The 24374-nt window shown below is 45.7% G+C and overlaps 1 protein-coding gene across 2 annotated transcripts in view; it reads left to right on the top strand.

Annotated features, from left to right (window-relative positions):
* The window catches only part of TMEM260 (transmembrane protein 260), a 36920-nt gene extending 15950 nt beyond the window's left edge, over positions 1-20970 (top strand). The window contains exons 4-16 of one of the 2 annotated variants that reach the window (XM_064659550.1): positions 4606-4783; positions 7204-7317; positions 9959-10138; positions 12353-12393; positions 12755-12838; positions 13202-13319; positions 13654-13826; positions 15135-15306; positions 16264-16412; positions 17731-17907; positions 18656-18709; positions 19133-19223; positions 20304-20970. In XM_064659550.1, coding sequence (XP_064515620.1) covers positions 4606-4783; positions 7204-7317; positions 9959-10138; positions 12353-12393; positions 12755-12838; positions 13202-13319; positions 13654-13826; positions 15135-15306; positions 16264-16412; positions 17731-17907; positions 18656-18709; positions 19133-19223; positions 20304-20576 — 1804 coding nt within the window. In that variant the 3' untranslated portion in view covers positions 20577-20970. Of the gene's footprint in view, positions 1-4605; positions 4784-7203; positions 7318-9958; positions 10139-12352; positions 12394-12754; positions 12839-13201; positions 13320-13653; positions 13827-15134; positions 15307-16263; positions 16413-17730; positions 17908-18655; positions 18710-19132; positions 19224-20303 lie in introns of those variants that run through there. The other variant, XM_064659551.1, reaches the window with a different exon arrangement.
* The last annotated feature ends 3404 nt before the right edge of the window (positions 20971-24374 follow it).

Here is a 24374-nt window from a genome sequence, read left to right as displayed (position 1 = left end):
TGGTCTTGTTCCCTCTCCATCTCGACACTGGTAGCTGGGTTGTTGAGCTCTTGCTGGAGTTATGGGAAGTCTCCTTTACCTCTTGTGTTAATCTTCTACAACATACTGTGTCTTAACCACAGAAGTGCTGCCTGTGCCTGTAATTGAAGCAGCCACCATCTTCTGGCTCCCGAATGTCCTGCTTCCATGTGCAACGTGTCACCACCAGCATCTGTGGTTGTAGATTGCACTGTCCTGCTTTGCAAAGCTTTTCATCCTTTTTGTAGAATCACAGAGTCACAGAATGGCTTGAGTTAGAAGGGACCTTAAAGATCATCTTGTTCCAACCCCCCTGCCATGGGCAGGGACACCTTCCACTTGACCAGGTTGCTCCAAGCCCCGTCCAACCTGATTTGGAACACTGCCAGGGATGAGGAAAACAATTCTTGGCTTGAAGCTTCTTGACCTCAGTTCCAGAACTCTGCCCCACCCCTTTGCACTTTCAGTTCTTCCCATCTCTATTTTACTCACATTTTTATGCCTTTTCCAGCGAGTTTTTGCATCTCACTCTTCCCTCCTTCACTATACACCCGTCAGTGTCTTTCCCGCCTTGAGGCTGTTCTTTGTTCCAAAGTGGTGTAGGTGGCTGACCTGTGTTGTCCATGCCTGAGATTTTTTGTCACCTCCTTGGGTAGTGTGTGCATTTGAGGTCATCACAGTGTCACTTCATGCTGGAGACATCCAAGAGGCTGCCAGATGGCAGAGGCAGTGGTGCATGGAGGTCGAGCAAAATGAGCTGTATGACCATGTTACCCCATTCTCGAGGCAGGGTTGATTTAATTTGGCCCCACCATCATGCTGACAGTTGCATGGGATTCATTTCTACTTGTCCTTCTGGTGCCACTTGGTACTGTGAGCTGTTGCCTTGGGTGGACCTGATGGACATGGCATGTTTTTCTGCCATGTGGTCTTCATCCACCTCGGGAGATACCTGCTCTGGTTGCTTCCATTTCTGAGAGATTTTTTTCTGAATCAGCAAACTCACAAATGCATAATTTGCTTTTCTGCTGACAGAACCTGCAGAAACCTCTTGGTCTCCAGCTTCCACTTCCCAAAGCTGTTATCTTGATGTTCTTCAGGAATGCAACACATTTCCATTTGTTTTTTTTAACATCCGGTGTTCTTACAGGAGCTTAGTTCTCCGTGCATGCAATGGACTATCACAAAGTGAGCTTAACAGCCTGGCTTTCCCATGAGTTTCATAGGAAACTTTTTCAGCCTGGAGAAGAGAAGGCTCCAGGGAGACCTTAGAGCAGCTTCCAGTACTTAAAGGGACTCCAAGAGAGCTGGAGAGGAACTTTGGACAAGGGCCTGGACGGACAGGACAAAGGGAATGGCTTCCTACTGCCAGAGGGCAAGTTTAGGTGGGATATTGGGAAGAAATTGTTGGCTATGAGGGTGGTGAGGCCCTGACACAGGTTGCCCAGAGAAGCTGTGGCTGCCCCATTCCTGGGAGTGTCCAAGGCCAGTTTGGATGGGGCTTGAAGCAACATGGTCTAGTGGAAGGTGTCCCTGCCCATGGCAGGGGATTGGAACTGGATGATCTTTAATGTCCCTTCCAACCTAAACCATTCCATGATTCTTTCTATTATTCTATGAAACTAAAGGCAGCACCGGCTCTGTTGACAAACAGGTCTGTGAACTCTGCCTAGTTTTGGATTCTGACCCTTCAGTGCTTGGTGAGCAGAGGTGTCCTCTGTCCCACATAGCTGGGATAAGTCTTTAAGCTTGGGTTGAGTAGCTTTTACTTAAACCTTATTTCATAAAACTCGACTTGCAGGTTTGAGACTTTTTATCAAGAGGATGGGATTTCTTTCATCTCATTTGAACTCTCATGATATGCTTAAGTATTTTCTGGGAAAGACAAGGAGAATTGGTGAATGGTTGGAACGTTTGCCTAAAATGGTGCTTTTCATCCGAAGATTTTTGGGAAGGTTGTTTTACCTTTTTTTTTTAACCTTTTTTCCCTGCAAGAATTTCATAGGGATTTGCAAAGTTGTTTCTTTATAACTGAAAGTTTGAATTGTTTCAAAAGTTTAGTCCAAACGTAGGGATGTTATGTAGTGGGTTTGTGTATTGGGGATCTCTTGGGTTTTAATTATACATGGCCCTGCTGCCCTTTTCCTGGTGTTTTTCTTCAGGAGCAGAAGCCACTCCTGACTCAATTCCTGCAAACTCCATTGCATCTTTCCATTTTCTGTTTGGGTGACAGGGAGGAGGAGAGCACAGCCAGAGCTCTTGAGGCTGAAAACTCTGCCAGACAGGTTGTGTTTGTCTCACTTCTCCCTTAGAGGAGGTGGACTTGGGGCTGCTGGGGTGGTTTGGTAGCAAAACCAACACAGCCGTGTTCATGCCCCTGAATGCCTTTTCTGTTTGCATTTGTGTGATTTTGAAACAGTATATTAGTGCAGTGAGTGACGGGTCTTGCCTTGGAGAATTTCATACCAAATACTTGGACCTGTGTTGAACAACAGGGAAGTTTAGACGTTGGAAGAGTCCACCACAGTGACGTGTGTTGGTGAGCACAAGAGCAGATACCTGATTTGCTACTGAAGAGGTTCCAAGTCACCTTTCTTCAAAAGTTTAATGTTTAAATCTGTACTTTGCAGACACAGATTTAGAGTCATAGAATCACAGAATGGTTTGGGTTGGAAGGGACTTTAAAGATGATCTCGTTCCAACTCCCTGCCATGGACAGGGACACCTTCCACTAAACCAGGTTGCTCCAAGGCCTGTCCAACCTGACCTTGAATATTTCCCCTTGATTTCACATTTGATCTGAAACAGTCCTACTTGCTGTCAGTTGGGAGTTTTCAGGCTGTTTTTTTTTTCCACTTCCATTGATTTTTTGAGACTTCTTCCCACAGTCTTGGTGTTGAACTCTCTGCCACCTTTAGCTTGTCTTGCTCTGGCCTTGAACACCTCAGAGTTGCTTTCTTTTTCCCCACTGTTAACTCCTTACTTCTCACCCTCCAGCTGCCTCCTGCAGCTGCAGATCTCAAAGTGCTTTGCAAAGGAAATAAAAATCATTAGTTCTATTTTGCAGATAACTGCAGATACTTCATCAGAAGCAGTGGAGTGGCTTGTCCCAGGCTACCCAGGATGTCCAGTGTCGATGGCAGGAGGAGGGCTAGACACCTGGTCTCACGAAGCCTGCTTCTCATTTTTAATGGATTAAAAATTCCTATTCAGACTGTCCTTCTTTGACATCTACTGAAATAGGTTGTCTGAACTGAGGTCATTTCAGGAAGGCGGAAGAAAAGGTTACCCAAGGAGAGGAGCCCTTGCTAAGGAGTACTCTGCCAGCAGGGCACTTCTGCTCTTAGGGGCTGTAGGTTTTGTGTCCTTTGGTTGCTTTTTGTGTCAGAGCTATGTCAGGGTAGGTCTCATGTGGACATCCACTCTCCCATCAACACTGGGTAGAGCAAGTCACCTGGGGACATTGGCTGTTCTAGAGGATATGGCCACTATTTAGGACCAAATTACACAGGTAGCTTGATGAAGAAGTTTGGTAGCTTATAAGTTTTGTTTCAAACCTGCTGGAAATGTTAGAAAGAAATGGAATTGTGCGTCTCTGGGATGGAACCGGAAAATGCCCAATTTGTGGCAGAGACTGGCTTAGTCTTACAGAGGGATGGTGAATTTCTGGAGGGAAGCTTTGTCCACAGCTATTTCTGGTTTTGGATAAGGCTTAACTGAGCTGGTTGTGCCCTATGTGGCATCTTTTCAGGGTGACTTCACGGAGGGGAGACCTTTCAGACAGGCAGAGTTGGAGCTGCTCCCAGTGGGACTGGGTGGGAAGAGCCACTGTTGCGGAACGGGCCTAATAGGTTTCCTGGGCTGAATTCCATCTTGTGGGCTCCCTGCATGGCGGCTGCGGCATCAAACTGAGTTGGCCGAACAGCTCCGTGGGGAATGTGTGCCATAATCCCATCTGGGAGTCTCAGAGATGACTGGCTTTTGGGCTCACAGCCATCCCAACTGTGGGTGCTTCACCCACTCCCTCACACTTACTGGAGCCGACACCCATTTTCCGCACTCCCGACCCTGGTGGGCACCTCTCCCTTCTGGCAGCACGGGTGCCACAATCCTCACCAAACCCACTGAACACCTTCTCCCCCTCCCCAGGAAAGCTCTGCTAATGCTGTCCATCATGAATAACTCTAATCCAGTCTTTATTTAGGGCTGCACCCTTGCTGGCATCTCCTCCAGAGGAGAGTATCCTGTTAGCGGCGTGACTCCCGACCCGCCGGGCCATCACTCGTCAGGGACTCGGGGCCAAATTCCACTCTGGAAGTTTTCGTGGCTTTTGCAAGGAGCAAATTCTTTGGTGTTGGGGTGGCTGGCAAACGGGCTGGCTCTTCCTGACCGCAATCCTTTGGCAGAGAAATTATTAGGAAGATATTAACCGTATAATGTTTTGGTGGGGTGGCAGCCGTCGCTACTGCTACAGTATGTTTTAAAAAAAAAAAACAAAAAACAACTTAAAAAAAAAGAAGGACAATAAAGTAGGCTTTTTTTTTTTTGTTGTTGGAAAAGAAGATTTCATGTTATCTGTGTTTGCAGGCTTTCTGGCTCATATGCTGGAGGAATCCTTGCTGCGGGGGTGTTTTCATTTTCTCGTCTAACATGGCAGTGGTCCATCACGGCGGAGGTTTTCAGCTTAAACAATCTGTTTGTGGGGCTGCTGATGGCTCTCACTGCTCATTTTGAGGAGGCATCCACTGCAAAAGAGAGATCAAAGGTAAAACATCTCAAGCAAAGTGAATAGTTCTTTGTCTTCTGTTATTTGATTGTCACCTGTCTGTTTAATTTCCTATTTGTTTATTGCTGGTTTAGTTTTGTTTAAGCAAAAAGGCCAAATTTTGGGACCTGGTTCAGCGCCTGTGCTGGGTGATGTCCATTCCTGACCTACCTGGATGTTCAAGAGTGCCAGACATTGAAAGAAACCTGTACACTTTGTTTAAAGATTGAGTTGGGACCTGTTGGATGCATTTGGGGCTGGTTTGTTTAATACCACGGCGTGGAAATATGAGAAGCAAAATCATTTTCATATAAATGTTATAGTTCTTCCTGCATCAAAGACACAAACTAGGCTGTGGGTGCTCAAGGTTTTGTTTTAAGAACTGTTATTTTTCTTTGGGGTAAATAGATGTGTTTTACAGAAAACTTCATCTAATCAGAAACCCAAGTTTCTACTCAAAACCAGAAACAACCAAATTTTCAATCAGTATTTCTTTTGAAATTAAATGTGCCCCTAAAATAATGCCATTGTTAAACACAGAGACTTTAAATTTCATGCTTTATTCTCTACTTTCTAAACAGAATAGGCAGCCAAATGATATTTTTGCTCAGCAGTCTTGTTCTTTCTACTTTGCTTTGCCTGAACATCTGATCTCTTTTCCTCCGACAGACTTGCCTGCTGTGACTCCTGTAAATTGTGTGAATAAAAGGATTTTTGTCAGGCTAGGCTAGAATTTCAGGAGCCTGCAGTGGTAGTTTACTCAGCTTCGTGAGTTCTCAAATAACATGTTTTATCAATGGTTACAGAGACCTTGTTTCACCACTGGAATTTTTTATTTATTTTTTTTTATTTTCTAATGAGCAGTGCCCCAAGATCCCCACAACCTGAACTCCACGGACATGGAATTGGGCATTTTCCAACCTGCTCCCATGTTTCATGTGCCAAATTTCCAATGGGATTTTCAAATGAGATTTTCAGAAGCAGTTAAGGAACTTGTTTCAGTGGTTTTTTTGGGTGTCTGGCATCCCACACCTTGAAGAAGCCAGGCTGCCAACAGCAAGCTCGTGGTGCTTTTCAGAAATCAGATGGGCATACAAACATCTCCAGGGGTGTGCTTGGGGTTCATCAGTATACTCATAAAATCACTGAGGTGGTTCAGAGACCTGCCAGGCAGCTCTGAAAAGGTTTTTCTGAAGTTATGGCAGGTGTTTCCGTGACAAGGCAGCGCCCAACGTGGAATGCTGAGCAGTTGATTTATAATTACAGGGTGATCCCATCACTACACCAAGGCAAGTGTTTGCACCTCACACACCACCCTCACCAGTGGCTGAAATAAGCAGGGGACGTTTAAGTTGGATATTAGGAAAAGGTTCTTCATCCAGAGGGTGGTCAGGCACTGGAACAGGCTCCCCAGGGAAGTGTTCACAGCACCAACCCTGACAGAGTTCAAGAAGTATTTGGACAGTGCTCTCAGGCACATGGTGGGATTTTTGGGGATGTCCTGTGCAGGTCCAGGAGTTGGGACTTGATGATCCTGATGGATTCCTTCCAACTCAGGATATTCTGTGGTTCTGTGGAAGTGCCATCCTCCTTGGGGCTGGCTGGGAAGGTGAGGATGGGTTGTCTGCTCCTGTCCGTGGGACTTTGGTGGCTTTTTGCCCACTGAGGAGCTGCCCTTGGCATGGCTTCAGGATGTAACATGGACCAGCTGGGCAGTGATGGTGGAGGAAGAGGCAAATTCAGAGGAGGAGCAGTGGTGTAGGTGGCTTTGACCCAAGGATTCTGTATGGAGTTGTCCTTGTAGCCTTCCTCAATGAATATCAGAAATCCCCTGCACTGTGCTCCGTAGTCTGGATGCGTTACCTGTTTTATCATAAAACTCTTTTGAAGATGCTTGAAATTGATCTTTTAGATGAATGAGGGATATCAGCCTTAATTCCCAAAGTTTGTGTAGCCCTGACTTTATCCCTCTGTGCCTGAAGAAGAGTTAAAAATCATTCCTGTTATGAAAAATGAGGTCTCTGTTTATAGAGGTATTATTTCAGGGTATGACTTCTGAAAAAATTTGCACCATTTGGAGTTAACTGCTCCCTGTGCAGCCTCCCCTGTGCAGCTGGGGTTTGGGAATTGGATTGGACTCATCGTTAGGATGTGATGATGCTATGTGGGATCTCTGTGTGCAGGGACACACAGCAGTTAAACTGGACACTTCTTAAAGAATATTTTCTGTTAAACAAATGAAATCTCTCTGTAAATAGCCAAAAATAACCTGTTATCCATGTTATAATTGACCAGTGCTCCCTGATGTATTTGCCTTTCTCTTCTGAGGGTGCCGTGGGCTGCGCTGAAGCTTTTTTGATCTCTGGGTGTTTTTGCAAACCATAAGCAGTGATTGTGGATGTTTTTTTCTCCCCTCTCAGATCTCTAAGCTTGGTGCCTTTTGCTGTGGGCTCAGTCTGTGCAATCAGCACACGATAGTGCTTTACATTGCCTGTATCGTGCCTTGGGTTCTCGCCCGGCTCTTCAGAAACTCGGTACGTGTTTTGCTGACCCTGTTTTTCTGAAGCAGTGGGTAATTCTTCTTTCCAAGCACTGCTGCCACCTCTGTGTTGATCTGCAAACAGGGAGAGTCAATGGTCTGTCTGAACTTGTTGGTCATAACCCACAGAAGTTACAGTTCATCTGTCTGACACCAGAGCCGCTGATCTAAAGGGGGCCTGGTTTAAGGGGGGGCCTCCAAAAAAGCTGGAGAGGGACTTTTGACAAGGGCATGAAGTGACAGGACAAGGGGAAATGGCTTTAAACTGAAGGAGGGCAAGTTTAGATTTAGATATTAGGAAGAAATTGTTGGCTGTGAGAGTGGTGGGGCACTGGCAAAGGCTGCCCAGAGAAGCTGTGGCTGCCCCATCCCTGGAGGTGTTCAAGGCCAGGTTGGATGGGGCTTGGAGCAACTTGAGATAGTGGAATGTGCAGAGGGGTTGGAACTAGATGATCTTTAAGGTCCCTTCCAACCCAAATTATCAATGACTCTCTGATTCTGTGATCACAATTTAGGAGCTTTACTCGTGCCAGCAGTCCGTGACCCACTCGTGTCTCCTGGCACAGGAACACTCTGCCCCAGCTGTTTCCAGATACCCTGTAAGCTAAAATAATACTGGGAGCTAAAAACTGCTCAGACTGTAGGAAATAAGAGCAAGTTCAATGATCTACCAAATAGGAGAGCAGATAACTATCTGTTGGGGAGAGTCACAGCCATATGCAGTCTGTGTGTGCTGCTTCTCCTGGTCGGTGACACTGGCTTGCTCCTGCCATGAGCTCACCTGGAGATGAGTTTCTGTATGTTGGCTCCCTGGTGATAACAAACAAAAGCCGTGTCCACTCATGGTAGAGCATCTTCTGACTGTTGATAGTTGAAGGTGCAGCCAGAACAAGCAGCATGGCATGAAAGACATGGAGGTTTGTCTTCCCTTGGGATGTCCCAGGCTTGGTGGCCTCCAGCTCTGATGTGTTCAGGACTTGAGAGTCCTAGAAGAGTCCTAGAAGAGATCAACTTTCAGGTAAAGAGCTGGAGAGGACCAAAGAAAGGCTGACCTTCATTGCAACAGCAAGCTTTTGATCCCCTCAAATCTATCCCCTTCTCAAGATGTCCCTTATTTTACACCTCTTTTTATTAAACTTGATTGTTGTGTAATAAGCTGAAAACACATTTTTGCATTCCTGGTGTTTGGAGGTGATATGCATCCAGTTGGATGAGGCTCCTGGGTGCCATTCAGGGACCCTGCCATGCTCTTTTCTGCTGTAGCTGGTTTTCTGTGAGTCAGTGCACCAGGCTGGATGCAGATGTGTTGTAGGAACTCTACTTTGCCCATGAAACAGTGGCACATCTCAGCCATGCAGGTGCTCTGACCATTTTGGAGGTGGCTCTGGGAAGCCTCCACCTACTTCCCCCTCTCTCTTTTGTCCCTCTGAAGGTGACAGTTGGGCAGGTGGCTGCCAGGCCAGTCCTGCCTGTATTTTTCCACCCTTAACCAGATAAGTCCTGTGTGGTTCTCAGTAATGGCACAGGGTGAAGCATTTGAGCTGCAAGAGATGCAATGCAACTCAGGATAGCCTGATTCAAAATCTGTTCAGCATCTCCAACAAACCTCTTTCTGGCTACATAATTCCCTTAACACGATGAAGACTCACTTCTGCAATATATTTGTGTTCTTCAAACAGAATTTTTAGTATTTTTTTCTTTAACTAGGGAGGTCCAGGGAGGCCTCTGTGATTTCCAGCAAGGACAATGCTGTGCCAATATAATAATCCTGGAAAATGCTTTAGACAGCCCAGTAGTGCCTGCTGCAGAAAACCACCTAATAAGAAGGATAATTGATGGGAAAAGTGCCTTTTTAAAGTAAAAATGAGCCATCTTTCTTCTGAAGAATCTGGCCATCACCCTTATCAAGCTCCTTTTTCTGCTCTGTAGATCATCCCTCTGAATTGGTGCCTCTTCCCTTTAACCCCAAATGCCGAGGAAGTGCTTTGATTGACAGGGCAGTGGCTAAAAGATAAAGCCAGCGTGCAATATTCTAGGGTGGGATTTTCCAAAGCACTTAAAGGAGTTAGGCACAGAAGTCCCTTTGAAAGTCTTGTCTTCCTGACCCCTTAGGCAGTCTTGAAAATCCCACCCCAAAAGTTGGCCTATCCAATTTAGCCACTGTAATCACGATAAAGTAAATGGCAAAACTGACTCCTGATGATGGTGGTGATGTGTGTAGTTGTACTAGAGCAGCATTTATGTGGGTTTTTTTTTTTGCCAGATGGAATACCAGCCAACTCTTAATCGCTGCAAAGTGGGTTATCTCAGCCTTGCAGTGCTTCAGCCATCTATGCATGTCATGCCATGATTTAAATGTGAAAGATGCAATGAGTATGATACTCATGAGTCCTAGCTAATATTATTTGCTTCACTTAAATTTCACCCTGCCATGCAAAGGAGATCAGTTTGATGCAGTTTCCTAGTAATCCACAAAATCGTAAGGTTTAACATAGCATTTTGTAGGGACTTACTATAAATTGAGAGATCAGCTCTGTGTAAATATATTTGATGTTTTTTCTTTATCTGTTCTTGAAGTTCCAGCGTGATTAAACTAAAATAAACATTGTTATGCAATATGACATATTTTGGTGCAGGAATTGTCCCCAGGCCATTTGCTGAAGTTGGGTTTATGCTTCTTGGCTGGTTTGCTGCCTTATCTCTATCTGCCGGCTTCGTCCTACCTCAGTCGAGCCCGTTGGACATGGGGAGACCAGACGACTCTTCAAGGATTTTTGACCCACTTTCTCAGGGAAGAATATGGGACATTCAATCTGGTAAATAAGGGTCGTTTTTCCAAATTACTTTCTTTTTGACTTATGCAACTGTTCTCTGTGACGATTAAGGGCTCGCGGGGAAAGAAATTGAAAATGTTTCATTTTTTTTAAGCGTTTATTTCTGATTTCGACCTTCTGACCTGCCAGGTTTTCTGGGAAATGGATCACGTGCCTGGGAAAGCGGAAAGATAATTCTGTTTGCCTTCATGGGGCGAGCCATATTATTTCCTGGGAGCTGTCTGGTGTCTTGTGTATGTAGAGCCCAAAGAGCAAACTGTGCTAGAGGGAGATGGTGACATCAATTTGGTGGTTTTCTTGTTTTAAGACAAATATTTTCTTATTTCTCTATTTTTAACTCGGACATTTAAAGAGGTCACAAGCAGCTTTCGTTTCAAAATTGTTCCTCTTAACTTACTAATACTGAATTTAAACGAATGGTTGGTCTGGGGGCGTTTCAGGAACCTCTGATTTGAGTTACTGAGGTCTGTGCTCTTGCCAAGGAAGGGAAGCATTGCATGGTTGCTTGCAGAGTGTAAGGTTTGCATCTGCCTCCTCCAGCCCTGACTTGGATGTTTGGCTGTGGCCACCCAAGGAAAGCACGTGCCCATCACCCCAGTTTCTGTCCTCCTGCTTCAGAGATTTGGGTGCAGAGGGCTGGGAAATGACACCACTGGGAAGAAAAAGATAAAAAGGTGTGGTCTACTTGTTATGTCACTCCTTGAAGCCCCACATCCTCAGAAGTTAAGCCCCTGCATGCAGCCAACGTGACGCAGCGAGCACCATCACTGTCCTATTACAGCTGTGTGGCTGTAGGATGTGTGTCAAAAGACACGATAATTCCTGCTGCTGCCACTAAATCTTTCCAAAACTCCTACAGAGATAAGATCCACCCTCTGAAGGACTTCTGAGATTTCCCCTGTTGCCCTATTCCCAGCCGTCTCCCGAGGATAAGACTCCATTGGGCAGAGCAATACCAAGGCATGCAAATCCCTTAACTCCTCTCTCCATCAAATATGATGAATTCAAGTTGATGTTCAGGAGGCTTAGGGATGGACTGCGTGTAATCCTACACCACAAATCACATTTGAACTTGTCTGAAGCAGGAGCAATAAATACAGCAAAATCCAAGCGTTTGGTCCCGGTGCCAGCTGGGCTAATTCCAGAGCACTGCCTGGATGGACAGCCAGCCCTTGCATCCCGTAGCTCTGTTTTAAGGGCAGACAGGGTCTTAAATCACCTCAGAAAATGCTCAGGAGAAGGTTCCACCTGTAAGCCAAGGATCAGAAATGTCATCTCCTTGCGAGGGATGTGTCTGGGACCAGAAGCCGCCAGCAAAGTGGGGCTTCAGGAGCTGTGAGCTGGCTCTCCATCCTCTAACACTTATTTTTTAATTAAAACCTGAATGCAATTAACTATTCCATTTTTGTTGAGATTAAGTATTCCTTCCAGTCCTCCTGAATCTGTTTACCTTATCTTTTTTCTGTTAGTCACTGCTTTTCCAACAAGCAGCTGTGAAGGTTAATTCCTCACCTCCACTGAGCATGTCTTCTTTCCCAGAATTGTGCCATAGATTGCAGGTCTCTGCAATAAAAATTCCCATGTATCTCATATAGATCTCATACAGCTCTGTCAGGGCAGAGGAGATGGGGGCAAGGAGGAATTGAGGCCTGCAGCTTCTCTCAGGCTGTGGGGATATGTCCCAGAAAATAATTGCACTGTGCAGATACAGGATGTGGCCTCAAGTTGTGCCAGGAGAGGTTTAGATTGGATATTAGGAAAAATTTCTTCACAGAAAGGGTGTCAGGCACTGGGACAGGATGCCCAAGGTAGTGGTGGAATCACCATCCCTAGAGGGATTTAAAAGCCGTGTGGATGTAGCAGTTGGGGACATGGGTTAGTGGTGGACCTGGCAGTGCTGGGTTAATGGTTGATGATCTCAGAGGACTTTTCTAACTTAAATGATTCTATGATTCTATGATACAGCAGAGATCAGGCTCAAATCACCAGGGTAATCCGTTGTCAGCACTTTGAAAAAATGCTTATCCAGGAAGTAAACCCATCACATAAAACAGGAATGTGGGAGAATATCTTGCAATGAAGGTTTGAGTGGAGCTTGCTGCCTTTTTGCAAAGAGAAAATTGAAAGACTTTCCTTGTCCCAGTGATACTCAGTCAGTGTGTAGGTTTCTCATGTGCTTCTTTCTTTTCAATACAGGCCAAGTCCGAGACAGGATCCAGTATGAGAGAGATGCTGCTGTGAGTAACATCTTGATATGCCTTTTAGTGGAGAGGAACCTGTTGCTGCTGCTGGTATTTTGGCCAAAGTGGCTCCTGTCCTTCTTTTCCTAGTCTTGATCCAGAGCTAGGCCTGGTGTGTGTCACAGGGACAACATGCATGCCTGTTTGTTTTCCTATTGAAATGGTGGATCCCCCTCCCTGGTGATTTTTCCTTCAAAATCCTGCCACGTAAACCAGCCTTGTTCCCGTTTCTGGTAAACTTAATCACAGAAGACTGGGAATATGTTGTGTTGTGCTTATTCCCAGTTTCTCCTGACACTTTACCTGAGTGCAAGGGATGATTAGGGGGTGGCACATCCATGCACTAATTTCTCCACAGTTTCCAGCTGGCGCAGATGAAGTCGGAGCTCTCCCTTCCCGTCCTTGCCCTGGCACTTGTGGCCTGTGTGAGCACAGCACTGCTGTAAGTAGGAGGAGAATATTTGCTTTGATATTCACTTTCTCACTGGCTTCGTGGGCAGCTTGTTTTACCTTCTCCTTGCTGGGGCAAAAATTGCAGCAGTTGGCTGTGGTCATCTGTTTGTGAGAGCAAAATATCCCTACACTCCTGTGGCTTTGTAGGTGGCAAGCTTAAATATCCTGAAATCTTCGTGGTTTTTGTGCTTTGAAAACAGAAGTTTTATAAATGGCAAAGGTAAAGAAAGGCTCATCAGCTCCTTGTATTAAATGCATTTAGGTGTGCAAAGAGTTGGTGGTTTTCAAGCACACGTAGCTTCTGTTTTGATTTTCATCATGCCTCAGGAGTGATACATTACTTTTTTTATAGGACAAGGCAGCAGAAATCAGCTGTGATCTGGCTCTTCACTGGAATGCTTTGCCTTTATTCCCTTTTCTTCGCTTGGAGAGCAAACTTGGATGTTACAAAGCCTCTGTTTCTAGGCGTGGTGAGTTGCACTCTAAAAACTGGTCTGGCATGTTAATTTTTGGCAGAAACATTAAAAACCTTAAAACCACCTAACCAGGGGGCAGATAGTTGTTTTGAAGCTGCATAAGGTACAAAAATATATCTACTTATTCTGTTTCTGGGGACACAGAAATAGGGTCTGTGAGAAGCTGTGGCTGCCCCATCCCTGGAAACGTTCAAGGCCAGGTTGGATGGGGCTTGGAGCAACCTGGTCTAGTGGAAGGTGTCCCTGCCCGTGACAGGGGGGTGGAATGAGATGAACTTTAAGGTGCCTTCCAATCCCAATTCTGGGATTCTGTGGTGTTGTGTCCCAGGTGGAGCGGTTCTGGCTGCAGAGCAGTGCTGTGGTGGCTGTGCTGGCAGGGCTGGGCTTGGCAACCCTCACCTCCCTCGGGAACACCGTGCTGGAGGGCAGCCGGGTGCTGCCCTGGCTGGAGTGGCTCTCTGCCCTTGCTCTTGTTGCTTCTCAAGTTTGGACAAATTACAGGTAAGAAGTCCCCTGGGCACGTGTCTTGGTGCAGCCCCGCAGGGCTGTGGGGTGCTGTGCAGTTGGGGTGCTCCTGTGAACCCCCCACTCCTGCTCCTGGGGTTTCTATCCGTGTCAGGAGGGGGAAAAGGCACTTCTCACATCCCACCTAAGATTGCATGGTCACAGCCTGCAGGACTCCCTTGTTTGTTCTCCCTCAGGGTCACCAAGCACCAACTCCAGGCTGTAAATATGGGTGTCATGTAGGTTGAAGGAAGAAAACTCTGTAGATACTTAAACTTCTTAAAAAACCTGCTTGTAAATCTGTGCTTTATTTCCTAAGCAGGTTGGCAGAATTCATTTGACCTGAACTTCTCTTGCTTTCCTTCAGGTTTCCTTGTGCCCTGTGGTTTTTTCTATTTTTTTTCCCCTTTTGAAGTGTGGGGCTTCCTTATCCCACGAGCACCTGCAGTCACTTGGATAGGAATCAGTGTCCTAGTAGGGGTGCTCAGGTAGAGGTTGACCAATGAAGCATAGACTTCATCCTCAGGAATTCTTCCTTTGCACACATCTTTTCCAAAGGCTTGTCCGTAGGTGAGCCAGTCATAGCTCATGTCCTGAGCCAAGTCATGGAGTGTCCTCTTCTTGAGTCCCCTGTGTGCACACACAGATGTGTAACAAAAAGGATATAATCTCAGGTGATGTAAATCTGCTTCTGCCTGATGCTACAAAAACTTGGCTTTTCAGTGCTTAATTAAAAGCACTTTTAATACTTAATTAAAACATTATAGGATGAGGAAGATTTCAGGTACTTTACAGAACCATCGTTGTACTGGCACTTCCAGCACCAACAAGTAAGACTTTTGGTTTAGCCCAATAAAAAGAATCAGACTTAAGGTGAAGGTGTGCAGTGAGTGTGTATTTTGGCTAAACTGTAGTGGCTCATGTCTGTGGTTCTGGTTTCTGGGGGACTGTTGTCTAAATGTTTCATTTCTATATCTCAGTTTCTCTGGAAATGGAGATGATTGAGTTGGAATGATTAAGTTGTTGATGATGCTCCATCCCTGGAAGTGTTCAAGGCCGGGCTGGGCAGGGCTTAGAGTGACCTGGTCTGGTGGAAGGTGTCCCTGCCCAGGGCAGGGGTGGTGGAACAAGATGAGCTTTAAGGTCCCTTCCCTCCCTTCCCATTCTGTGATTCTTTGATGCTTCCAGCAAGATCTGACTAGGGTGGATTTCTGTGGTTGCCTCTTGCATAAAATTGTTCTGAGGATATGCAAAGCCATGCAAATACCTGGTTTCTAGATACTGTTTTTTATCTGTTCTCTTTAGTGCTTGTGATCAGAGCAACAACTATGTTGTTGACAAGTTTGCAAGGAATCTGCTGTCCTCTATGCCCATGGGTGCAGTGATCCTGCTGAGAGGAGACTTACCTGGGAATGCTCTTCGTTACCTTCATTACTGCGAAGGGATGAGGCCAGATATCACCTTAGTGGACCAGGAGGTAGGTTCAGAAAGTGCTGCTTAAAGAGTCATCAGGCAGATTGAAACAGGAAGCAAAAGTTCGGTTGTTCCTTTATCTCCTTGGGGGGGTCTCATTGTTCAAATAAAACTCATGATGTGGAAATAAATAAAATTGATATTTTTTAAAAGGGTTGTGGGTAGCCCTAGGATGGAGCATGGTGTGCAAGGCCCATTCAAGCCCAAAAAGCCACCAGTGAGGCAATAGTGGCTAGAGATATGGGAAAGCCAAATTCCTTCATCACTGCAGATATCCAGATGTGCCACAGGGCTGGTGTTTGCCTTACTGAGGAAGTTTGTCCCAGCTGTTTTCTGCAATTGCCACAAAATACAGATGTTGGGGCAGAAGAAGACTTCTGGGATCAGCCTGGAGGGCAGCAGGGCAGCAGTTACCCCACGGATGATGCAGCTTTCGGGTTTCTCCCGAGGACTTTACCATGCACCCCCTGCATCCCCTCTGTTACCTTGGTGGTTTTGCAGACTTCTGTCCCCGTTTTTTACACTAAGATTGAGGTGCTGTGTGTCCCTGGGTGATGTTTGCACTCTTTCCTTTTTCACTGAGCAATGGGAAAATAAAAAAACCAAAACCCTCTTACAGAACAGAACACCTACATTTCTGCCACCACGTCATCCTCGCGCTTGGCTTTGCAGCAAGAGTTTGTGACTTGCTGGCAAGCCCCAAACCCAAAACCTCGTGTTTAACCAAACCAAATCCCTGTTGTGTCTCTTACCAGCTGTTTTGTGTTAGAGTGAGGACCACGTGCCTCTGATCAGAAACCAAACTGGTGACCCAGTGTGGTGGTGCAGCCACTGCTGGCACGGGAGGTGACTTCACTGAGCAAACAGTCATTACTCCCTCAAAACCCATTTCTTCTGGATGTAAAAGGGATGAAAACTTTGAATTCTTGTTTTAAGTATGGCAATATTTTTTTATTGATAGATGATGACTTATGAATGGTATTTACCCAAGCTGGCAAAGCATTTACCTGGCGTTTATTTTCCTGGGCACCGGTGGAATCCTGTGGAAGGAGTATTACCCGACGGGACACTTGCTTTTAATCTCCATCGTTTCCTCAAAGTAAATAAACAGTAAGCATTTCTTTCATATGTAACAGCTTTCCTAAAATCTTTGACCTTTTTTTTTTTTTTTTCCCCCTACAAATTGTTTATGGAACAGCTTGGTACTGCATCCAAAAGACCAATTTTCTCCACTGACTTCTTCCCTGGTGGCGAGATTATTCTTGCAATTAAAGCAAATATCTGTGCAGGAGTAACTCCATCCGGATATAATGTTGCCTGTTGTTTTGAGCCTGGTTTGGTTTTTAGGAGGGAAAAATAAGAAGGTGATGATCAGAGTGTTTACTGATCATTTCTTTTGTTGTTGTTGATACAATTCATCACAGAAAAAAGGAACAGTTCCCCTGCACTCAAAACGACGATGGCTGGAGAGCAAATTGCTGCTGCTTCTCCTTTGTGAACATTGTGGCCAACTGATTAGCATAGAATGAATGTATTCCAGGAATAATCATCATATAAAAATAGCTTAGTAAGAGTGGAGAAAGGATTAGATACTCACATGAATAAGAATAGCATCTGCATTTAGAGTAGCCGGGGTGAGCCTGGCGAGGGTGGGGAGGCAGAAGAGCAGAGCCAGGTGCTGTCAGGAAGAAATGGGCTTCTCCTACGGCTTCTGGCATGTTCATGAGGTCCAGGAGAGGGGACAGGATGTGCCACCTGTGCTGGCTGCACAAGATGGGCAATGCCAGATGGGGTATTCGCTTGCAGCAGAAGAGCTGTTTTGCAAACTGGTCCAGAATGTGCACTTTCTGATGTGAGATGGTCTGGACAGGTGTCTGTGCCACAGGAAGAGTTGTGCTGCACAACTTAGATCCACATGTAAAAGCCAACCCTCAATCTCCAGTATGACCCTGTCTCAGTAAAAAAGCACAAAAGAGAATTTGTTTACCAGTGTCTTTTCTTCTTCCTACCACACCTCAACCAAAAATTTAACCTCAAGATTTAATTTCATGCACAAAATTATATCACTAACAGAGATCACGGGAAGCAAACTAACCCTGTGACATCTTTCAAAAGCTTCTTTGTTTCTTGCAAGAGGTTAACCACCACTTCTTGTGGCAGGAAAGTTTCCCCATGTGTGTCAATGCTTGGCCCCAAGGGTAGGTTTGTACATTGCCTTAGTCTCTCTTTGAGGTCTTGAATACTGGAACAGAAATATTCCTAAAGAGGATTTCACTGGATGGAAATTTTTCATACTCAAATTCAAGAACAATTTCAGATATTTTAGTTGTTAACATAAGAAACACTGTGTGTGGTTGGCTCAGGGACATGGGGTGGCCCAAGGTCTGGCACAGCTTCACAATTGCTCTCTCTTGGGTTTTTTTGGCAGTAAGGAGGTGTTTGTCTGCATAGGTCTTCATGAAGGTGACTCGACCTGGAGAAGGAGCCATTCACTCTGGCCCTGGGGGACGTGTGAGAAGTTGGTTCCTTCCAATGTTGTGTTTGACCCAGGAGAGTGGATTCATCTCACCAGGAATCTCTATAACTGGACTGAAGACTATGGCAGGTACGAGGCAGAGGAGATCTTGCTCCTTCCTCTCATCATTCTTCTGCCAGCAGCACTGTCACATCCTCTGCAGTGCTGCAGGAATTAACATGAGCCAGGATCATGATGGTTTGTGTTTTAGTAGATATAAGGAAGAAATTCTTCCCTGTGAGGGTGGTGAGACCCTGGCACAGGTTGCCCAGAGAAGCTGTGGCTGCCCTATCCCTGGAAGTGGCCAAGGCCAGGGGCTTGGATGGGGCTTGGAGCAACTTGGTCTAGTGGAAGGTGTCCCTGCCCATGGCAGGGGGTTGGAACTGGATGGTCTTTAAGGTCCCTTCCAACCCAAACCATTCTATGATCTATGACTTTTATTAGTGTGAAATATAGCGAGGACATTTCTAGTCAAGTATCAGCTCCAGTTCTGGCCTTAAAACTTGAACAGGAGCTAAAATCATTGAGGACTTGAGACATCCAAAGGTTTAAATGTCGTAGACTGACCTACCATGGTAAAAAAAATAAAATCTCTCACTTCAGGAACTGGGATGCTGTGAAGCACCTGATTTGCCAGAGGCTCCTTTTGTGGAGAGAGTGGAATAAGGTTTATGAATGACAGAGGGTCAGCTGAATTCCCTGCTGTCAGAGCCATAGGCTTCATGATGGGTTTTCTTCTGCTTGGGAGGTCTGTAGCTGCCTGGGTTAGAAGGGCTGTGGTGGGTGAAGCAAAGTGACATGGATCTGACGGCTGAATTTTATTCTCATTCCCATTTAGTTTCAGTCCCTCTTCCTGGGAAGCTGTTGCCAACGAGGAGATGTGGCAAGCCAGGTAATTCTCCATTGCTCCCTCCCAACAGCCAGTGGGCAATGCCAGCTCACCGGTGTGGAAACACACACCAAAGCGGGCAGCTTGATGGGGCATGGCCTTATTGGATCCACGTGTGCCAAGCTTTGGAAGGAAAAGCCTGGCAGGATGAGGTGAAGCGTGCAAGGACTCCATCAAAGCCTTCAGGAGAGTGCTCGATTTGTTCCCCTAAAGGTTCTGCTCAAAGTATTTCAAAGGAGCAGAAAGCAGTTGGGGCTCGGAGTGAGAAAATACATCATGGATAGAAATTTGTGTCACTGTTGACTCAAATGGAGGTGCTGGTTCTGTCCCATACGTGGATAGCCGTGCTGAAAATGTGTATAGCCACGTGATGTGAGCTGGTTGCATTAAGCAGTTACTATATGGAAGTTTTTCTTGTTTTCCCAGGATGAAAACAGCTTTCTTTATATTCGACCTTGCGGAGAGTGCCAGTGCGACTGCAGAAATGAAATCACAACTTTACACATTTGCATACAGCGTAAGTCATCTGTTTGGGTTAGGAACGCTCCCTGCAGCCTCCATCATTTATTTTTTTCCCTTTTCTTTTACGTTTCTTGACTCCACGGAAACGTGTTTCCATACAGGCCCTGTAATCTGCATCCCCCTTGTTTATCCAAGCTGGGAGCACAGCCGATTCAAAGAGATTTGCTCGGGGATTTTATCCATTCCTACTTGCCCCCTCGGTCACAGAGGATGCCAAAAGCTAACCAGTCAACACCCTGCTTTTGCTATAATTATGTTGTCTGTGCTGGGCTCCAAACCCATGCCAAGAGATTGCTTGTCCTGAAGTTCCCCCTATGCACTTGTCCCCTCTGTCATTACACAGTCGTGCGTCTGAGCCAGCAAGTATAAAATCCGACAGTCTTCTCAGTGCAAATTAATTCTGCTGCATTTCACACCAAAGAATAACACCCATAAGCTGGTGTAGGTATCTCTGGAAATACTGGACTGCCTGAGATGCCAACAGATGCACGAAGTGATCAGTGTGTGTCAGCAGAGAGGAGCAGCATTTCACACCCCAGCAGAGAGTCAACAAATAGTTTCCTTAATTCTTACCCGTTTTGCTGTGATTTTTTTGCTGTTCTGCAAAGTTCTCAGGCACGTGCCTGCTGTTGAGCTTATGAATATTCCCTCTCAAGTCAACAGACTCCTTAAGTCCTGTGGAAGACGTCCTGATCTCCTGAAATATTGGATAAAAGTCTTCCAGGCGCGGCGGTTAAACCTCTTTTTTTTCCCCAGCTTGGTGTAACACCTCTCTGGGGGGAAGCACATAATGTGCCGTGGGGTTATCACCATCATCTGTAATGTTTCTAAACAAACAGCTGCTGTCGGAAGGGAAACGTTTCAGCCCCCCTTGGGTTTCTGATTCATGCTGTTGAATGGCAAACACAGAGTGAATTACAGAAATACTCCGACTCTGGACTTGGACGATTCTAAATAGCATCTGTTCCTTCACGGGCAGTTTTGAAACACTGTTAAGAGCTGTTGGTCCCCTTAGTTCAATTAATTTGCCTCCCCCCCCCCTTCTTTTTTTTTTTTTGTTTTGTTCCTGTAACAGTCATACAAAGAAATTGTCAACTCTCATCCCAATCACCCAGTGAACTGGCACAAAAACTACGCCATCGCCTGCGAGAGGATGTTGCGTCTCCGTCGGGGGGACGTGGATCCCGAAACGTTGCTCTCTGAAACTGTGAAACATTTCCTGCTGTACACCGAGAAAGCAGAGGATGATCCCCAGCGCCAGGACATCCTGCAGGCTGTGAAGCACCTGGAAAAAGAGCTGCAGGGGCTGAGGAAAAGGAAAGCAGACCTGAGGCGGGGAGCTGGGTAGCGCCCGGTCCCCCGCCCGCCTGCTGGAGGGCTGGAAGTTTGAAGTCAAGGCTTAACATCTGAGTTAGTCCTTGACAAGGTGAGAATGTTTTTAAAAGGTGACAGAACTGGCAGCAGAGAGGAAATCAAGTGTGCAGGAACATGCTGATGTTTGGTCTTTGATTGCTGTTGCCAAATGAACTTTGGGCGTTCGGGGGGGAGGCTCATCACTAAAAAAAAAAATGGGTTTCAAAAAGGAAAATTTTTCTTCTTAAAGGAACCTGTGATTCTGTTGTACTATGAACATTTATCTTTTTTTTAATGAGTGCAGCATCCTTTATAGATGTAAAAATGTATTTAGCATTTAATTGTTTCCTCTGTTGCTGAGCCAAGAGGTTTTCTACAGCCATTTTTCATTTCCTGTTCTGTGTCTGTGTGTTTTTATGGTCACGGGACAGCGTGGTTAGGTGGGTTTCCCTCAGGACAAGGATATGGGATGGTGCCCTCACGGGAGCCTATTTTGAATGTGCTCTGTGCCCTGGCTGTGCCTGTGCCCAGGGGCACTTCAGAATCATAATCAGAGAATCAGAGAATATTTTGGGTTGGAAGGGAACTTAAATACTGTTTCGTTCACCCCCGTGCCATGGCCAGGGACACCTTCCACTATCCCAGGTTGCTCCAAGGCCTGTCCAACCTGGCCTGGAACACTTCCAGGGATGGGGCAGCCACAGCTTCTCTGGGCAACCTGTGCCAGGGCTTCACCACCCTCACAGCCAAGAATTTCTTCCCAATATCCCACCTAACACTGCCCTCTGGCAGTTTGATGCCAAACCCCCTTGTCCTGTCACTCCATGCCTGTGTAAACAGTCCCTCTCCAGCTCTCTTGAAGCCCCTTTAGGTACTGGTACCCCCTTTTAGGTACCCCTTGCTTTGCAGGGATGTTTTTTTCATTACGTTACATTTTTTGGGATAGACCTTATTGCTCTAGTTTTCCAACAGCGAGCAAGCAACTTGTGTATTTTCTCTTGCAGAGCACTGTGACTCTGTAGGCAGGAGTTTGGCACCTCCTGCACTGCCTCTACCTGGGGTGGAGGGTCTGTGGTCCTGAGGCCTCACAAGGGAACACAAGAGCAGCTCCCATGGGACACTGCTCTCCCTGTGGTTCATGGCATCTGTCCTGTGGCCTCTATTTCTGTGTGAGCCCATAATGCTCATCTACTCTACCATGTCCTCATGGGTACTGGGGATTCCAGAACTGCAGTTTTAGAAATATCAGGGGCTTTAACCAAAAGAACAGGTGCAAATCCATCCTGCTTTTCAGTCTACCCCAAAAACCAAGGGGCTTGGTTAACAAGAGCTCAGCTACTTGTTTAAAAAAAAAAAAAAAAGATATAAAATAGCATGTTTTTCAAAATGTTTTCAGTTAATCTGTATTTCAAATGCTTAAGGCAGACCCAAAAGTCTGGTGGTGTCACTGAGAGCTGTGTTCATCTGAATTGTCATGCTTTGTTCTGTGGTTCTGTGAGGTCTCAGCCCAGTGTTTTGCAGGAGAGAAATTGCTGCCAGGCCAGGTTTCATTTGGACTAGTAAAATTTTCAGAGGAGAAAGAAGTAAGTCTGTAAAGTTCATGTTATCAAATGGCACCTCTGGAAGCTTCCCCGAGGCTTGGAGGAGCAGACTGAGATGTGGGCAGGAGTGAGGGGTGTTGCAGGTGGATGCTCTGTTGGTCTGTAGTTTTGAGGTGTGTGTAGGGACATGTGGCCCCTCTTCCTAATAGATCTTTTTAAAAGTGGACTACTTCTCTTTTTCTCTCCAAGTGCTGATTTTCCCAACTTTTCATTGGATGCTTCCTGTGTAAAAATCAAGCTGATATCTAAGGATCTCTTAACTCCAGTTGCACAACAACGTCCTTTATTTTTCACCCTCTCACTCTGATTTATTTTTTGTAGTGTGACTTCCATAGCTATTCCCCCTGTCACTGCTATAAACCATTCCTGTACAAACAGCAGATGAGAAATGAGCAATGAAAAGGAGGAAAACTGCAGCTGCTGGGCTGCAAAGCCACAAAGCAGAGGGGTGAGAAGGAAGAGGAGCAGTTCAGGGGTGTCATTTTAACTCTTTGTGTTGTAATTTACTACATTTCAGGTCGGCCGTGCCTCACTTAAATCTCTTCCTTCTTCTCAATCCCTGCAGAAGTGTTTGTACAGAGCAGGGGAATATCATACATTCCTCTGTGCAGCTTTCTCAGGGCTGGCTTTCTTCTCCCTTCTCCAAACCAGTCCTTCAGCCTGGCAGAAAAGCATTAGGAATCCAATTTTTGAATGCTTTTGTTACCTGCATTATTGAAAATCCATTCAAGCAAATATACTGAGCCGAGGGTTTTCTTTATCTTGATTAGATGCCCCTCCTTAGCCTCATAGTCTTGAAATAATTGGAAGCTTTTGTGGATTCCACTATCTGCTCTGGAGAAAAGAGGGGCTGTATCCCAGCCTGCAGCCTGCACTGACTAGTGTATCATCCTATATTGCAATAAACAGGGATGGAAACTACAACAAGAACTTTCCCAGTGGCAAAAGCCTTCCCAGGTGTGAAGAGCAGTAGAAAGGGGATGCCTTTTTAGGGAGCAAAGCACAATCATGGTTTTGACCTGTACTGTGTCCATGTGAATCCTGTGCACACATGACGGAGGTGTCTGTGCTGGGTGTTCAGCTCAGAGATATCCCACAAAGGGGAAAATGTTTAACAGTGATGGAACTTCCGAAATTGCTCCCCCCTGAACCTGTTCAAATGCGATTTGCTGGTGCTTGCGGACGAAGCCGTTGCGTGGATGTTGCTGAGCCTGTTGGCTAAAAGGCAGAGGGATGCTGGCAGAGTTTAATTTTTATCAGCTCCTCTTAGGTGGCACCCTGAAGTTTATCAAACAAGCAAAGCTGATTTGCTCTTCGTTAGTCTCAGTTGCATGAATCGGTTGCCAAGTAAACAGGATTTTGCATTTTCCTAATTACTTTCATATTTGTGTTTTACCTCTATTTGTTCTCTTGCAAAACCGGTCCTAATAATTAGTCAGTCTCCTGCTGCCTAGACCTTAAAAAAAAAAAAAAAAAAAAGGGGTGGGGGGAGAGGGGAAAAAAAGACTTCTGAAGGGTTTTTTCTCCCTTATAAATTCATTTTTGTTACAAGCATCTTTTATACATATTACTAAAGGGAGCGCACTAAGAAATGCAAATAATAGTTCTTTATTTTATTATGACAGTTAATTAATAGCAACCTGTTTTAATGAATAAAGTCACTCAGAGTCCTTCAGCACTTCCTAAGTAGAGGCCAGAATCTGTAGGGATTCTTTTTTCCCCCCCATTGTATAGCTCCAAGACTCCGAACACTATATAGGGCCTGTATAGAAATGCTCGCTAATGAAGAGGGAGGGCGAGGAACTTGTCTGCATTCAAAGATCACTGGTGAGTCATTCAGCGAGAAAAGGCCCCTTGCTAGGAATAGTCACAGTTCCGCGGCATTGTGCTGGCAAAAGGGTTTGATCAAAGGTCTCCTGCCGAGCTTGCATGGTTTCCTTTCATACGACGACCATAATTAAAACCACTAATTCTCTTTTAAAATGCTGCAGGATGCCATGTAGGCATCTGTCTGGAGTGTCCTTTGTGCTGTCGGGAGCTGTTAAGGACCAGCGCCGAGGGCTTTTCAGCGACATGCCAGTCAGGAAGGTGATTCGACATAAGGGTGCCTCTGAAGGCTTGACAGGGCCTTGACTACACAATTCCAGCTGAATTTGCCCCTTGTCAGCTGCCAGTAAATAAATCTCAAAGAA

Source organism: Pseudopipra pipra, chromosome 6 (genome assembly GCF_036250125.1).
Source record: "Pseudopipra pipra isolate bDixPip1 chromosome 6, bDixPip1.hap1, whole genome shotgun sequence".
Lineage (NCBI taxonomy): Eukaryota > Metazoa > Chordata > Aves > Passeriformes > Pipridae > Pseudopipra > Pseudopipra pipra.
This window is presented reverse-complemented; position numbering and strand designations above follow the sequence as displayed.